General features: G+C 42.2%; 1 protein-coding gene across 4 annotated transcripts in view; it reads right to left on the reverse strand.

Annotated features, from left to right (window-relative positions):
- LOC109875090 (arf-GAP with SH3 domain, ANK repeat and PH domain-containing protein 1) overlaps positions 1–18136 on the reverse strand; it is a 185652-nt gene that overhangs the window by 66607 nt on the left and 100909 nt on the right. For 2 of the 4 annotated variants that reach the window (XM_031810254.1, XM_020467254.2), the window contains exons 7-9: positions 16050–16135; positions 12263–12338; positions 9388–9474 (exon numbers count right to left, since the gene is read on the reverse strand). In XM_031810254.1, the coding sequence (XP_031666114.1) occupies positions 9388–9474; positions 12263–12338; positions 16050–16135 (249 nt within the window). The remainder of the gene's footprint in view (positions 1–9387; positions 9475–12262; positions 12339–16049; positions 16136–18136) is intronic. The other 2 variants (XM_031810256.1, XM_031810255.1) reach the window with 1 other exon arrangement.

The raw sequence follows: 18136 nt of genomic DNA on the forward strand, positions 1-18136 counted from the left end.
TGCCCTTTTGCTTGATATCATGGGAAACTCAAAAGAAATCAGCCAAGACCTCAGAAAAAACATTGTAGACCTCCACAAGTCTGGTTCATCCTTGGGAGCAATTTCCAAATGCCTGAAGGTATCACGTTCATCTGTACAAACAATAGTACGCAAGTATAAACACCATGGGAGCACGCAGACGTCATACCACTCAGGAAGGAGACGCGTCTCCTAGAGATGAACGTACTTTGGTGTGAAAAGTGCAAATCAATCCCAGAACAGCAGCAAAGGATGTTGTGAAGATGCTGGAGGAAACAGGTACAAAATGATCTATATCCACAGTAAAACAAGTCCTACAGTGGGGCAAAAAAGTATTTAGTCAGCCACCAATTGTGCAAGTTCTCCCACTTAAAAAGATGAGAGAGGCCTGTAATTTTCATCATAGGTACACTTCAACTATGACAGAAAAATGAGAAAAAAAATCCAGAAAATCACATTGTAGGATTTTTAATTAATTTATTTGCAAATTATGATGGAAAATAAGTATTTGGTCACCTACAAACAAGCAAGATTTCTGGCTCTCACAGATCTGTAACTTCTTCTTTAAGAGGCTCCTCTGTCCTCCACTCATTACCTGTATTAATGGCACCTGTTTGAACTTGTTATCAGTATAAAAAGACACCTGTCTGCAACCTCAAACAGTCACACTCCAAACTCCACTATGGCCAAGACCAAAGAGCTGTCAAAGGAACCCCAGAAACAAAATTGTAGACCTGCACCAGGCTGGGAAGACTGAATCTGCAATAGGTAAGCAGCTTGGTTTGAAGAAATCAACTGTGGGAGCAATTATTAGGAAATGGAAGACATACAAGACCACTGATAATCTCCCTCGATCTGGGGCTCCACGCAAGATCTCACCCCGTGGGCTCAAAATGATCACAAGAACGGTGAGCAAAAATCCCAGAACCACACGGGGGGACCTAGTGAATGACCTGCAGAGAGCTGGGACCAAAGTAACAAAGCCTACCATCAGTAACACACTATGCCGCCAGGGACTCAAATCCTGCAGTGCCAGATGTGTCCCCCTGCCTAAGCCAGTACATGTCCAGGCCCGTCTGAAGTTTGCTAGAGAGCATTTGGATGATCCAGAAGAAGATTGGGAGAATGTCATATGGTCAGATGAAACCAAAATATAACTTTTTGGTAAAAACTCAACTCGTCGTGTTTGGAGGACAAAGAATGCTGAGTTGCATCCAAAGAACACCATACCTACTGTGAAGCATGGGGGTGTTTTTCTACAAAGGGACCAAGACGACTGATCCGTGTCAAGGAAAGAATGATTGGGGCCATGTATCATGAGATTTTGAGTGAAAACGTCCTTCCATCAGCAAGGGCATTGAGGATGAAACGTGGCTGGGTGTTTCAGCATGACAATGATCCCAAACACACCGCCCGGGCAATGAAGGAGTGGCTTCATAAGAAGCATTTCAAGGTCCTGGAGTGGCCTAGCCAGTCTCCAGATCTCAACCCCATAGAAAATCTTTGGAGAGAGTTGAAAGTCCATGTTGCCCAGCAACAGCCCCAAAACATCACTGCTCTAGAGGAGATCTGCATGGAGGAATGGGCCAAAATACCAGCAACAGTGTGTGAAAACCTTGTGAAGACTTACAGAAAACGTTTGACCTCTGTTATATACCCTTTGTTGGCAATGACAAAGTATTCAGATAAACTTTTGTTATTGACCAAATACTTATTTTCCACCATCATTTGCAAATAAATTCATTAAAAATCCTACAATGTGATTTTCTGGATTTTTTTTCTCGTTTTGTCTGTCATAGTTGAAGTGTACCTATGATGAAAATTACAGGCCTCTCTCATCTTTTTAAGTGGGAGAACTTGCACAATTGGTGGCTGACTAAATACTTTTTTGCCCCACTGTATATCAACATAACCTGAAAGACCGCTCAGCAAGGAAGAAGCCACTGCTCCAAAACTGCCTTTGAACCTGTTAGGGATAGGGGACAGCATTTTCACTTTGGATGAACTGCGTGCCCATAGTGAACTGCATCCTACTCTGTCCTAGATGCTAACATATGCATAGTATTATTACTATTGGATAGAAAACACTGAAGTTTCTAAAACTGTTTGAATTATGTCTGAGTATAACAGAACTCATAGGGCAGGCAATCTTCCAAACAGGAAGTGGAAATTCTGAGGCTGGTCGAATTTGAAGTCATCGCCTATTCACACCCTAATAAGATATGGATCTGTTCACACTTCCTACGCCTTCCACTAGATGTCAGCATTCAGTAGAACGTGGAATGAAGCCTCTAGTGTGATATTTGACTGAATGGGAGGGGAATGAGTCACTGGCCTGACAGAATGCCATTTCCTGGTTGCACAATTTTCTGTTGATATCGCCTGCGTTCCATTACTCTGTAGACAAAAACGAATGCTCCGGGTGGAACGTTATTGCATATATATGAAAATAACATGGATTGATTCTCTACTTACTTTGACCAGTTTATTCGACCTGGAATGTGTATTTTTGACGTTTTCGTCCGAGTTCGCCTGGACCAGCTCCAGATATTGGGCATGTGAGCTAAACGTGGTAGCAAATGCAGCTAATTGGACACTAGTAATGGACATTATGGAACAAAACAACGATTTATTGTGGAACTAGGACTCCTTGCACTGCATTCTGATGAAAGATCACCAAAGGTAAGGGAATATTTATGATGTAATTTCGTATTTCTGTTGACTCCAACATGGCGGAGAAATATATTTACTTCTGAGCGCTCTCTCAGATTATTCTTTTTTCGGAACGTTTAAAAAAAAAAATCTGACACAGCGGTTGCATTAAGAACCAGTATCTGTAATTATATGTAAAACATGTATCTTTCGTCAAAGTTTGTGATAAGTATTCCTGTATTACTGACGTAGCTCTCTGTAATTACTCCTGATATTTTGGAGGCATTTCTGAACATGGCATCAATGTAAACCGATATTTGTGGATATAAATATGCATATTATCGAAGAAAACATAAATGTATTGTGTAACATGATGTCATATGAGTGTCATCTGATGAAGATTATCAAAGGTTAGTGATTAATTTGATCTCTAATTCTACTTTTGTGACCATCTTTGGCTGGGAAAAATGGTTGTGTCTTTTTGGATTTGGTGGTGATCTAACAAATATATGTTGTGTTTTCACTGTAAAAAAAATAAAATAATCGGACATGATGGGTAGATTAACAAAATGTTTATCTTTCATTAGCTGTATTAGACTTGTTAATGTGTGATAGTTAAATATTTCAAAAAAATATTTTTGAATTTCCCGCGCCACCTTTTCAGCGGAATGTTGGGGGGGTTCCGTTAGCGGAACGTGTGTCCTAGACAGGTTTTAACAAAGCCAGATTACTGTTTGCAATTGCACATGGGGACAAAGATCGTACTTTTTGGAGAATTGTCCTCTGGTCTAATGAAACAAAAATAGAACTGTTTGGCCATAATGACCATCGTTATGTTTGGAGGAAAAACTGCCACCACCATGAAACACGGTGGTGGCAGCATCATGTTGTGGGTCTGCTTTGCTGCAGGAGGGACTGGTGCACTTCACAAAGTAGATGGCTTCATGAGAAATAAAAAATTATGTGGATATATTGAAGCAACATCTCAAGACATCAGTCAGGAGGGACTGGTGCACTTCACAAAATAGATGGCTTCATGAGAAAAAAAAAAAAAAGAAGTTAAAGCTTGGGTCTTCCAAATGGACAATGACCCCAAGCCTACTTACAAAGTTGTGGCAAAATGGCTTCAGGAGAACAAAGGCAAGGTATTGGAGTGGCCATCACAAAGCCTTGACCTCAATCCTATGGAAAATGTGTAGGCAGAACTGAAAAAGTGTGTGTGAGCAAGGAGGCCTACAAACCTGACTCAGTTACCCCAGCTCTGTCAGGAGTAATGGGCCAAAATTCTCCCAACTTATTGTGCTAAGCTTGTGGAAGGCTACCCGAAATGTTTGACCCAAGTTAAACAATTTAAAGGCAATGCTACCAAATACTAATTGAGTGTATGCAAACTTCTGACCCACTGGGAATGCGATGAAAGAAATTAAAGCTGAAATAAATCACTCGACTATTATTCTGACATTTCACATTCTTAAAATAAAGTGGTGATCCTAACTGACCTAAGACAGGGATTTTTACTGTTATTAAATGTTAGGAATGGTGAAAAACTGAGTTTAAATGTAGTTGGCTAAGGTGTATGTAAACTTCAGAATTCAACTGTAGATATAAAAATGAGCGATGGCCGAGCGGCATAGGCAAGGTGCAATAGATGGTATAAAATACAGTATATACATATGATATGAGTAATATAAGATCTGTAAACATTAAAGTATCATTATTTAAAGTGGCATTGTTTAAAATGACTAGTGATCCATTTATTAAAGTGGCCAATGATTGGGTCTCAATGTAGGCAGCAGCCTCTCTGAGTTAGTGATTGCTGTTTAGCAGTCTGATGGCCTTGAGATAGATGTTTTTCAGTCTCTAGGTCCCAGCTTTGATGCACCTGAACTGACCTCACCTTCTGGATGGTAGTTGTGTGAACAGGCAGTGGCTCGGGTGGTTGTTAGCCTTGATGATGTTTTTGGCCTTCCTGTGACATCGGGTGCTGTAGGTGTCATGGAGGGAAGGTAGTTTTCCCCCGGTGATGCATTGTGCAGACCACACCACCCTCTGGAGAGTCTTGCGGTTGAGGGCGGTGCATGGCTGCAAACTTAAAGATTTAGTTGGAGGCGTGCATGGCCACGCAGTTGTGGGTGAACAGGGAGTACAGGAGGGGGCTGATCATGCACCCTTGTGGTGCCCCAGTGTTGAGGGTCAATGAAGTGGAGATGTATCCTACCTTAACCACCTAGGGGTGGCCCGTCAGAACCCAATTGCACAGGGCGGGGTTGAGGGCCTTTAGCTTGATGATGAGTTTGGAGGGTACTATGGTGTTGAATGCTGAGCTGTAGTCAATGAACAGCATTCTTACATAGGTATGCCTCTTGTCCAGATGGGATAGGGCAGTGTGCCGTGTGATGGTGATTGCATCTTCTGTGGATCTGTGGGGGTGGTATGCAAACTGAAGTGGGTCTAGGGTGGCCGGTAAGGTGGAGGTGATAAGATCCTTGACTAGTCTCAAAACACTTCAGAAGTGAGTGTTACTGGGTGTTAGTAATTTAGTTCAGTTATCTTTGCCTTCTTGGGTACAGGAACAATGGTGACCATCTTGAAGCATGTGGGGACAGCAGACTGGGATAGGGAGGAATTGAAAAGTCCGTAAGCACACCAGCCAGCTCGTCTGTGCATGCTCTGAGGTCGTTGATAGGGATGCCATTTGGGCCAGCAGCCTTGCGAGGGTTAACGCGTTTAAATGTTTCACTCACGTCAGCCACGGAGAAGGAGAGGGGGGGGGGGTGCAGTCCTTTTTAGCAGGCCGCGACTGTGTCACTGTATTATCCTCAAAGCGGGCAAAGAAGGTGTTTAGTGTTTCTGGAAGCATGCCGTCGGTGACCGGTTTTCTTTTTGTAGTCCTTGATTATCTGTGTATTTGTGTATTTTTATCTGACCGGAACATTATTGCACTTAATTATGGCCAACGTCACTCAGTTACTCGACTACTATTGTTATTTGCCTAGCCTCACTTTACTTCAGAGATTACTAACCGCTAGCCTAACTAGATACCATCTCATTGTTTACTTCCTTCCTTCCGTTTTGATTTCCTTTCTTGAAGACCAATCGTAAGATGCTTCTTTGTCCCGCATCCTGTAATTATCCATCTTAGAACCAGGAGGAAGAGTATCTACCTGATTACAGACTCTATGGAAGTACGAAGCAGGCCTTTGTTTTTTAAACTTGTTACATCAAACACATGTATCTGGCAATTCAATGCCGGGACACCAATCATTGTTTAAGTAACAATAAATGCACAGTTTTATATTTATTTTGAGTCATTTCAGACATTTTTACATTTTCATATAAAATACAGAATACTCTAAATACTCAAACAATGGACCTAAAAACTGTCTGGGGTACTGACAAACATCCAGGCAAGTGTTATAAAGGGCCCTGAAGTGCTTTTGAGTTAACTTCTCCGTTAACATTTAATTGAGAAGGTTTTTGGGGAAAGTCTTTCTGCCTACCCACAAGACTGTTCTTATTAGCATCGCTAACTGGCTACATACGAAGTGATAAACAAACCCGCGCACTAAACAGACAGAGACAATATTGATGGAGATTAATGATCAGATATTGTGTTACGTTTGGCTTTTTAAGCCAATAGTGGCTAACCAGGGGTGGGATAATCTGGCTTTGATTGGGTAACAGCCAGTTCTATGTTTAAGAGAGTTTGCGATGGATCGATTGAAAAAATCCATGTACTTTCAGAATGAATTGGTGAGCTACTCATAGGTGGGCTGTGAGCTACTGGTAGCTTGCAATCTACCTGTTGGCGACCCCTTCTGTAAGCTATATGTAAAAACAAAAACATAAAACACAATTTCATGTGCTCAAAACATTTTATTTGTGCCTTTCGTACACCTATGAAAACAGAAAGCATATGTGTTGGAATGTGGTAACAGTGTACTTTTTTTTTATAAAGGTCAGCAAATGCACAGTCAAATTATGGAAAGATCAGAAGCCTACATATCATTATAAGCGCTAAGTGTGCTTGATAAATAGTGAAACTCAGCACAAAAGCAAGTGATGTTTTAATGAATATAAGTGTCGATATGACAGAGGTTAAAAATAGTAGATTATTGTCAGTTTACGCTTACATGGTGCGTGTTCACGCAATGGCATCTGTTGGAGCATGTCCATGTCACAGACAACGAAAGCTAGTGAGTGCATTGTAGGGCCTGCTCTCTCAGTGATGACATTTTGTGCTGATAATCAGCCCATAGCATTGTCACCGGCATGTTCTATCCAAACGGTGCCGTCCCTTCCTCCCTCCTGTCTGACCGTTTCATTTGATGGTGGTGCAGGCATCTGCTCAGTGTGCACCGTTCTATCTTTTTTTACATTTAGGCCACAGAATCAGAAGAATATTCATCAGAGATGTCATTCATTTCCAGAGTAGACTGATAAGACTGCGTGGATTCGTTGGACTGATTAATTCCACTGTCAGGAGATGGAGCAAAGCAGGCCCTACTGTCAGCAGAAGATTAAATGACATGCCCACGTAAAATTGGTGATAATCATATCACATTTTAGTTGTCACAATGCATCGAATACAACCGAATGAATTCCCTTACCGTGAAATGCTTACTTAAAAGCCCTTAACCAACAATGCAGTTATAAGAAAAGAAGAGTTAAGCAAATATTTACTAAAAAAAAGTAACACAACAACAATAATGAGGCTATATACAGGGGGGTACCGGTAAATCGAGGTAATATGTACATGTAGGGGGTTAAACGGCGAGTTAGCAGCAGTGTAAAAAAAAAGGGTGCGGGGGCAATGCTAATAGTCCAGGTAGCCATTTGATTAATTGTTCAGCAATCTCATGGCTTGGGGGTAGAAGCAAGGAAGCCTGTCAGAAAGTCCAGGATCCAGGTGCAGAGGGATGTGTTTAGTCCCAGGGTCCTTAGCTTAGTGATGAGCTTTGTGGGCACTATGGTGTTGAACGCTGAGCTGTAGTCAATGAACAGCATTCTCACATAGGTGTTCCTTTTGTACAAGTGAGAAAGGGCAGTGTGGAGTGCGATTGAGATTGAGTTATTTGAGGATCACACAGTGGCCCAGAACAGCTGGTGCTCTCATGCATGCTTCAGTGTCGCTTGCCTCGAAGCGAGCATAACAGGCATTTAGCTCGTCAAGTTATAGTCTGTAATAGTTTGCAAGCCCAGCCATAAACTACGAGTGTCAGAGCCAGTTGATGCCTGGTTGATGGTTCTTCTGAGGGTATAGCGGGATTTTTTATAAGCATCCGGATTAGTATCCAGCTCCTTGAAAGCAGCAGCTCTAGCTAGGTACGAATGTTGCCTGTAACTAGTGGCTTCTGGTTTGGATATGTACGTACGGTCACTGTGGGGACGACGTTGTCGATGCACTTATTGATGAAGCCGGTGACTGAGGTGGTATACTCCTCAATGCTATCAGATGAATCCCGGAACATATTCCAGTCTGTGCTAGCAAAACCGTGTCATCGAACCACTTCCATATTGAGCGAGTCACTGGTACTACCCGCTTAAATTTTTGCTTGTAAACAGAAATCAGGAGGATATAATTATGGTCAGATTTGCCAAATGGATGGCTAAGGAGAGCTTTATACACGTCTCTGTGTGGAGTAAAGGTCTAGAGTTTCTTTTCTCTCTCTCTGGTTGCACATGTGACATGCTGGTAGAAATTAGGATAAACCCGATTTAAGTTTGCCTGCATTAAAGTCCCCGGTCACTAGGAGCGTCGCTTCTGGATGAGGATTTTCTTGTTTGCTTATGGACTTATACAGCTCGTTGAGTGCGGTCTGTTTGTTGTATTAAGATTCTAACAACGAGTGTATTATATAGACTCATTTTGAAAAAGCCAAGGATAGAGGGGGGGATTTTTTTTTTTAAATGGCAGAGTAATACATTTTTTTACTTTTTAAATTAATGAGCAGTCCAAATGATTGCTTTAATGGTTCAAGTGTTAATGCTAAGCAGTAGAGAGTAATCGGATCCAATTTTTAGATCAAACCCTCAACATTCCAATCTCAGGGCAGACACTAACCACAAGGCCACTGAGTTGGTAACTGATGTGGGGTGAATAATGGTGGTGTACCTGAGGTCTATTATCATGTACACTTTGGTGGAACTGCAGTGTGCTCCAAGTGGGAGATGCATTAGGGGAGAGACTTAATCTCATGTTTTATGTAACTGCTGGATACAGCATGTACAGTACCTCCTGGTGGACATGACAGTGTTTCCCTGGCAAAACACGGCTCAGTGGGTATGAGGCATGAGACTTTCTCCATTACAGTTATCGCACTTCTTATGCAGAAAAGTATAGAACAATGGACTGTTGAAATGGGTTTCGTTTGTGATTCTTATGCGTTTGAGTCAGCTGAGGAAGAGAAGTATGGAGGTAGAAGGAATGGATGGTCAAAGGTAAAATGAGAAATAATGAAAGGATTGACTGATATATTTCCATTTCATTGAGAACTTGTGAATGTTAGCAGGTAGATATGGTCATAGAAGATTATTTATGTTTAAGAAAACAGATGTATTTTAGAGAAATGTTAGAGCATTACCCAAGGATACAAAACCACACTATAAAAGTCAACAACATGGCATAGGCAGGGCCAATACCAAAATCCAAATAAACATTGAACTAAGTATGGTGCCCTGCTGCACTCCCATGGTGTGTTAGACAAAAAGAGCTACCTCCTTTTGGTCCAGCTGCAGAGATGATTTAATGAGGTCTCTTAGAGCCGTCAACTGCTTCTTCTCCTCATCCTGGGTCTGCTTTATCTGTGGAGTGAGAACCATTGACATCACAACAAATTCACATCAGTCACAATCAAATCATGTACAATGAATGGAGAGATATACAGTACCAGTGAAAAGATTGGACATACCTACACTCATTTCAAGAGTTTTCCTTTATTTAAAAAATAAATTACATTGTAGAAATGAAATAAGACACATGGAATCATGTAGTAACCAAAAAAGTGTTAAACAACTCAAAATATATGTTTTATTCTTCAAAGTAGCCACCCTTTGCCTTTGACAGCTTTGCACACTCTCGGCATTCTCTCAACCATCTTTTAAAAATATTTTTTAAATTTGACCTTTAACTAGGCAAGTCAGTTAAGAACAAATTCTTATTTTCAATGACGGCCTAGGAACAGTGGGTTAACTGCCTATTCAGAGGCAGAACGACAGATTTGTACCTTGTCAACTCGGGGGTTTCAACTTGCAACCTTCCGGTTACAAGTCCAACGCTCTAACCACTAGGCTACCCTGCTGACCCAATGAGGTAGTCACCTGGAATGCATTTCAATTAACCTTTTTGGGTTAGGGGGCAGCATTTTCACTTTTGGATGAATCGCGTGCCCAGAGTGAACTTCTTCCTACTCTGTCCCAGACGCTAATATATGCACATTATTAATAGCATTGGATAGAAAAAACTCAGAAGTTTTTAAAACGGTTTGATTGTCTGTGAGTATAACAGAACTCATTTGGCAGGCGAAAACCTGAGAGAAATCCAACCAGGAAGTGGGAAATCTGAGGTTTGTAGTTTTTCCCAACTCGGCCCCCATTGAAGGTACAGGGTGATATTAGTTATGTTTCGCTTCCACTAGATGTCATCAGTATTTAGAACCTGTTTTGAGGATTCTACTCTAAAGGAGGGGCTCATAAGGGCTCTTTGAGTGAGTGGTCTGGCAGAGTGCCACAGCCTCGGTCTGGCGCGCTCATGTGAAAGGTAGCTACGTTCCACTCAATTTGTACAGACAAAGGAATTGTCCGGTTGGAACGTTAATGAAGCTTTATGTTAAAACCATCCTAAAGATTGATTCCATACTTAGGTTGGCATGTTTCTACGGGCTGTAACGGACTCTTTTTAACTTTTCGTCCCACGTTCGGTGCGACCTGAACGCGCTTTGGATTTGTTTACCCCTAACAAAAGAAGATATTTGGATATAACTGATGGATATTATTGAACAAATCAAAACATTTATGGTGGAACTGGGATTCCTGGGAGTGAATTCTGATCAAAGGTAAGTGAATATTTAAAATGCTATTTCTGAGAAATGTTGACTACCCAATATGGCGGGTATCTTTTTGGCTGCTTTGTTGTTTAAAGGCTGTACTCAGATTATTGCATGGTTTGCTTTCTCCGTAAAGTAAAAAAAAATCTGGCACAGCGGTTGCATTAAGGAGAAGTTTATCTAAAGTTCCATGTATAATAGTCGTATCTTTATCAATGTTTATTATGAGTATTTCTGTAAATTGATGTGGCTCTCTGCAATATCACCGCATGTTTTATCAGTTGTGTTGTGACAAGGTAGGGGTGGTATACAGACGATAGCCCTATTTGGAAAAAGTCCATGTCCATATTATGACAAGAACAGCTCAAATAAGCAAAGATAAATGACAGTCCATCATTACTTTAAGACATGATGCAATTCAAGGTCAGTCTGGAAAATTTCAGGAACTTTGTGCAGACGCAAAAACCATGAAGCACTATGATGAAACTGGCTCTCATGAGGACCGCCACAGGAAAAGAAGACCCAGAGTTACCTCGCTGCAGAGGATAAGTTCATTAGTTACCAGCCTCAGAAATTGAAGCCCAAATAAATGCTTCACAGAGTTAAAGTAACAGACATCTCAACATCAACTGTTCAGAGGAGACTGTGTGAATCAGGCCTTCATGGTCAAATTGCTGCAAAGAAACCATAACTAAAGTACACCAATAAGAAGAAGAGACATGCTTGCGCCAAGAAAAACAAGTAATGGACATCCTACAGGCGGAAATCTGTCCTTTGGTCTGATGAGTTCAAATTTGAGATTTTTGGTTCCAACCTCCTCGTCTTTCTGAGACACAGAGTAGGTAAACGGATGATCTCCGCTTGTGTGGTTCACATCGTGAAGCATGGAGGAGGTGTGATGGTGTGGGGGTATTTTGCTGGTGACACTGTCTGTGATTTATTTAGAATTCAAAGCACACTTAACCAACATGGCTACCACAGCATTCTGCAGCGATACGCCATCCCATCTGGTTTGCGCTTAGTGTGACTATCATTTGTTTTTCAACAGGAAAATGACACAAGACACACCTGCAGGCTGTGTAAGGGCTATTTGACCAATAAGGAGAGTGATGCATCAGATGACCTGGCCTCCACAATCAGCTGAGTTGGTTTGGGATTTTTTGGACCGCAGAGTGAAAGACAAGCAGCCAACAAGTGCTGAGCATATGTGAGAACTCCATCAAGACTGTTGGAAAAGCATTCATCATGAAGCTGGTTGAGAGAATGCCAAGAATGTGCAAAGCTGTCAAAGGCAAAGGGTGGCTACTTTGAAGAATATAAAATATATTTGGATTTGTTTAAAAATTGATTCCACATGTGTTATTTCATAGTTTTGATGTCTTCGCTATTTTTCTACAATACAGAAAATAGTTAAAATATAGAAAAGCCCTTGAATGAGTAGGTGTCAAAACATTTGACTGGAACTTTAAATGAAAACATAAAGCCATACAGCAGAGAGACCAACATAGCCTTTTGTCTAATCATTTTTAAATGTAAATATGACCTACGTTATACAGGTCAGCTGCAAGTTTCTCAATATACTGCTTCAACTTGTCTGCGGTTTTCAATCCATCCTGAAAAAAGCTGAAGAAGAAAGAGTAGTCTGGTTTTCTAGCATAAGCACATATACATAAACATACACTGCTCAAAAATAAAGGGAACACTAAAATAACACATCCTAGATCTGAATGAATGAAATATTCTTATTAAATACTTTTTTCTTTACATACTTGAATGTGCTGACAACAAAATCACACAAAATGTATCAATGGAAATCAAATTTAACAACCCATGGAGGTCTGGATTTGGAGTCACACTCACAATTAAGTGGAAACCACACTACAGGCTGATCCAACTTTGATGTAATGTCCTTAAAACAAGTAAAAATGATGGCTCAGTAGTGTGTGTGGCCTCCACGTGCCTGTAGGATATCCCTACAACGCCTGGGCATGCTCCTAATGACGTGGCGGATGGTCTCCTGATGGATCTCCTCCCAGACCTGGACTAAAGCATCTGCCAACTCCTCGACAGTCTGTGGTGCAGCGTGGCGTTGGTGTATGGAGCGAGACATGATGTCCCAGATGTGCTCAATTGGATTCAGGTCTGGGGAACGGGCGGGCCAGTCCATAGCATCAATGCCTTCCTCTTGCAGGAACTGCTGACACACTCCAGCCACATGAGGTCTACCATTGTCTTGCATTAGGAGGAACCCAGGGCCAACCGCACCAGCATATGATCTCACAAGGCATCTGAGGATCTTATCTCGGTACCTAATGGCAGTCAGACTACCTCTGGCGAGCACATGGAGGGCTGTGCGGCCCCCCAAAGAAATGCCACCCCATACCATGACTGATCCACTGCCAAACCGGTCATGCTGGAGGATGTTGCAGGCAGCAGAACGTTCTCCACGGCGTCTCCAGACTGTCACATCTATCACATGTGCTCAGTGTGAACCTGCTTTCATCTATGAAGAGCACAGGGCGCCAGTGGCGAATTTGCCAATCTTGGTGTTCTCTGGCAAATGCCAAACGTCCTGCACGGTGTTGGGCTGTAAGCACAACCCCCACCTCATACCACCCTCATAGATTCTGTGAGTCTGTTTCTGACCGTTTGAGCAGACACATGCACATTTGTGGCCTACTGAAGGTCATTTTGCAGGGCTCTGGCAGTGCTCCTCCTGCTCCTCCTTGCACAAAGGCGGAGGTAGCGGTCCTGCTGCTGGGTTGTTGCCCTCCTACGGCCTCCTACGGTCTCCTGATGTACTGTCTCCTGGTAGCGCCTCCATGCTCTGGACACTACGCTGACAGACACAGCAAACCTTCTTGCCACAGCTCGCATTGACATGCCATCCTGGATGAGCTGCACTACCTGAGCCACTTGTGTGGGTCGTAGACTCAGTCTCATGCTACCACTAGAGTGAAAGCACCGCCAGCATTCAAAAGTGACCAAAACATCAGCCAGGAAGCATAGGAACTGAGAAGTGGTCTGTGGTAACCACCTGCAGAACCACTCCTTTATTGGGGGTGTCTTGCTAATTGCCTATAATTTCCACCTGTTTAACTTCTTCGATATAGGGGGCACTCTTAATTTTTGGATTAAAAAACATTCCCGTTTTAAACAAGATATTTTGTCACGAAAAGATGCTCGACTATGCATATAATTGACAGCTTTGGAAAGAAAACACTGACGTTTCCAAAACTGCGAAGATATTATCTGTGAGTGCCACAGAACTGATGCTACAGGTGAAACCAAGATGAAATTTCAAACAGGAAATGCCCCAGATTTTGAAGGCGCTGTGTTCCAATGTCTCCTTATATGGCTGTGAATGCGCAAGGAATGAGCCTAGACTTTCTGTCGTTTCCCCAAGGTGTCTGCAGCATTGTGACGTATTTGTAGGCATATCATTGGAAGATTGACCATAAGAGACTACATTTACCAGGTGCTCGCTTGGTGTCCTCCGTTGCAATTATTGCGTAATCTCCAGCTGCGTGTATTTTTCCATTTGCTTCAGAGGAGAAACCCAACTGCCACGAATGATTTATCATCGAATAGATATGTGAAACACACCTTGAGGATTGATTCTAAACAACGTTTGCCATGTTTCTGTCGATAGTATGGAGTTAATTTGGAAAAAAGTTTGGCGTTGTAATGACTGAATTTTCGGGGGGTTTTCTTAGCCAAACGTGATTAACAAAACGGAGCGATTTCTCCTACACAAACAATCTTTTTGGAAAAACTGAACGTTTGCTATCTAACTGAGAGTCTCCTCATTGAAAACATCCGAAGTTCTTCAAAGGTAAATCATTTTATTTTAATGCTTTTCTTGTTTGTGAAAATGTTGCCTGCTGAATGCTAGGCTTAATGCTATGCTAGCTATCAATACTCTTACACAAATGCTTGTGTAGCTATGGTTGAAAAGCATATTTTGAAAATCTGAGATGACAGTGTTGTTAACAAAAGGCTAAGCTTGTGAGACGATATATTTATTTCATTTCATTTGCGATTTTCATGAATAGTTAACGTTGCGTTATGGTAATGAGCTTGAGGCTATGATTACGCTCCCGGATACGGGATTGCTCGACGCAAGAAGTTAAGTGTACCCTTTATTTTTTTGAGCAGTGTATATTTTTTAATACGTTTTGCTTTCACAATACAATGGTTTGCATACAATGGCTTGTATTTTGATATCTAACATGAAGTTCTTTGTCCTTCACATACGTTTGATTATTCCAACACTTGTGTTGCCTTTGCCATGCAGCGATCTTACGGAAGTTGATATTTTAACCGCAACTGCTTGAGGGAGTACTAAGTAACCCAAAACTCATCCCTTCCACTCACAATACATCCCATAATCTGGGTTGGCAGCGTCCAACTTTTTTAAATTTTATGCTGCAGTAGTTTATGTGTCGGGGGCTAGGGTCAGTCTGTTATATCTGGAGTATTTCTTCTGTCTTATCCGGTGTCCTGTGTGAATTTAAGTACGCTCTCTCTCTTTCTCTCTTTCGGAGGACCTGAGCCCTTGGACGATGCCTCAGGACTACCTGGCATGATGACTCCTTGCTGTCCCCAGTCCACCTGGCCGTGCTGCTGCTCCAGTTTTAACTGTTCTGCCTGCGGCTATGGAACCATGAGTTGTTCACCGGACGTGCTACCTGTCCCAGACCTGCTGTTTTCAACTCTCTAGAGACAGCAGGAGCGGTAGATATACTCTCAATGATCGGCTATGAAAAGCCAACTGACATTTACTCCTGAGGTGCTGACTTGTTGGACCCTCGACAACTACTGTTATTATTATTATTTGACCACGCTGGTAATTTATGAACATTTGAACATCTTGGCCATGTTCTGTTATAAACTCCACCCGGCACAGCCAGAGGACTGTCCACCTCTCAGAGCCTGGTTTCTCTCTAGGTTTCTTCCTAGGTTTTGGCCTTTCTAGGGAGTTTTCCCTAGCCACCGTGCTTCTACACCTGCATTGCTTGCTGTTTGGGGTTTTAGGCTGGGTTTCTGTACAGCACTGAGATATCAGCTGATGTAAGAAGGGCTATATAAATACATTTGATTTTAATCAGCATGGGGCCGAAATAAACGGCTCCTATTTGATGATTTTAATAGTGTAATTGATCTCTTACGATTTTTCTTATGTGTACATCTGTAGTATGGTTATTGTTTTTACTGTTGCATCCCCGACTGTGCTACAAATGTCCCAAGATACTGATTAATGGATAAACACTGCCTTTTCTGGTGTGAACAAGACATTTAAGTATGAGCTGGAAGTTGTGTCAGTATACTTACTTGCACTGTGCATGGTAGTACCTTATGAGGTTCTGGAGCAGGTCAACTCCCTTCTTAGTTTTGATCTCATTCACTTTGATCAGGTACTGTTGGGACATGAAGAAAAATGGACGATATTTGGAATGACAGCCTCTTCCGCAAATCAAAACAATTTAAAAAAAATGTACAATCAGAAACCAGTCATCTAAACTTTTCAATTGTATGGCACACAAATCCCAATGTTTGAGTGTGCTTGGTGGATTGTAGTGTGTGTGTGTGTGTGTGTGTGTGTGTGTGTGTGTGTGTGTGTGTGTGTGTGTGTGTGTGTGTGTGTGTGTGTGTGTGTGTGTATGCTCAGGAAGTTGTGGCATGAGTGACTGAGTAAGTGATAAGCAAGAATTGTCTTGTACATTCCTGGGCATCCAGCTGTTGTAGCTGATCATGATGAAAAGGGTGTGGCACCAAGAGAGGCATGAGCGTAGGTGTGGCTGAAGGACAGATTTTGTCAAATTAACATCAGATTTAACTTTTCGTAGCAGGTTAGGAGAATTTACGCAGCAGGTTAGGATTAACGTAGCAGGACAGAAAAAAATTGCTTAAGGTTTGGAAAAAAGTCTGGGTTGGTTGTCAAAAGCTGGATATCTTCTAGCCATGACTGAAGGACACCCCCTTCAGCACCATGGACAGGGCCACAAGCTAAAGGATAAAAGACAGGTGTTTCCTGTTCAGCACCATGGAGTCTCAAACCTCTGCACAGAAAACACATGCACTCACTACCGCACCTTGGACAGCGGCACTGGCTGATTCATAGTGGACAGTGGCACTGGTTGATTCACAGTGGACAGCGGCACTCACTTTAGCACTGCTGAACGCTCATAGGGGCACTGGTTGATTCACAGTGGACAGCGGCACTCACTTTAGCACTGCTGAACGCTCATAGGGGTAGAATGGGGAATCTGGTTGGATAGAACCGGTTTTAGCATGGAAAATACCTTTAAGGGGTTTCAACCTCTTAAAGTAGTCAACTGGGTGGGACTTCTTATGGGTTAAGTAAGGATCACATAATTTCATCTAGGTCATCAGGAAGAATCAATGAATTATACTCCTGAGCAAACATTCCAGAAAGCAGGTGGCAGTAAATCACCAACACTGGCTTTATACCTCTTCAGATAACACTATCCAGGTGGCAGTCTACTGTGCTAAAGGAGCTCCTTAAACTTGACCCCAAAAAACATCTGGGTCAGATGGTTTAGACCCTTTCTTCTTTAAGGTTGCTGCCCCTATTATCACAGAGCCTCTCTCACATATCTCCTCTCTGGGGAGGTTCTCAGTGCTTGGAAGGCAGCCACCGTGCATCCTTAATTTAAAGGGGGAGATCAAGCTGATTCTAAATGTTATAGGCCAATTTTGATCTTTCCCTGTTTATCAAAAGTGTTGGGAAAAACTTGATTTCTTGATGTCTGTAGTATTCTCTCTGGTCTGGTATGCAATCTGGTTTCTGCTCAGCTTATGGATGTGTCACTGTAACCTTGAAGGTTTTAAATTGTCACCATTACCCTTACTTCTAAGCAATGTTGTGCTGCTATTTTTATTGACTTGGCCAAAGCTTTTGATATGGTAGACCATACCATGGTGTCTCTGAGGGGTCTTTGGCCTGGTTTGCTAACTACCTCTCTCAAAGAGTGCAGTAAAAAAGTCAGAATATCTGCTGTCTCAGCCACTACCTGTCACCAAGAGAGTACCCCAAGGCTCGATCCCAGGCCCCACACTCTTCTCGATTTACATCAACAACATAGATGAGGCAATAGGAAGCTCTCGCATCCATTTATATGCAGATGTTAGAGTATTATACTCAGCTGGCCCCTTCCCGGAGTTTGTGTTAAACGCTCTACAACAAAGCTTTCTTAGTGTCCAACAAGCTTTCTCTGCTCTTAACCATGTTCTGAACACCTCCAAAACAAAGGTCATGTGGTTCAGTAAGAAGAATGCCCCCCACTGTGTGATTACTACCTCTGAGGGTTTAGAGCTTGAGGTAGTCACCTCATACCAGTACTTGGGAGCATGGGTAGACGTTACACTGTCCTTCTCTTAGCACATATCCAAGCTGC

The sequence above is a fragment of the Oncorhynchus kisutch genome, linkage group LG30, assembly GCF_002021735.2.
Source record: "Oncorhynchus kisutch isolate 150728-3 linkage group LG30, Okis_V2, whole genome shotgun sequence".
Classification (NCBI taxonomy): Eukaryota; Metazoa; Chordata; class Actinopteri; order Salmoniformes; family Salmonidae; genus Oncorhynchus; species Oncorhynchus kisutch.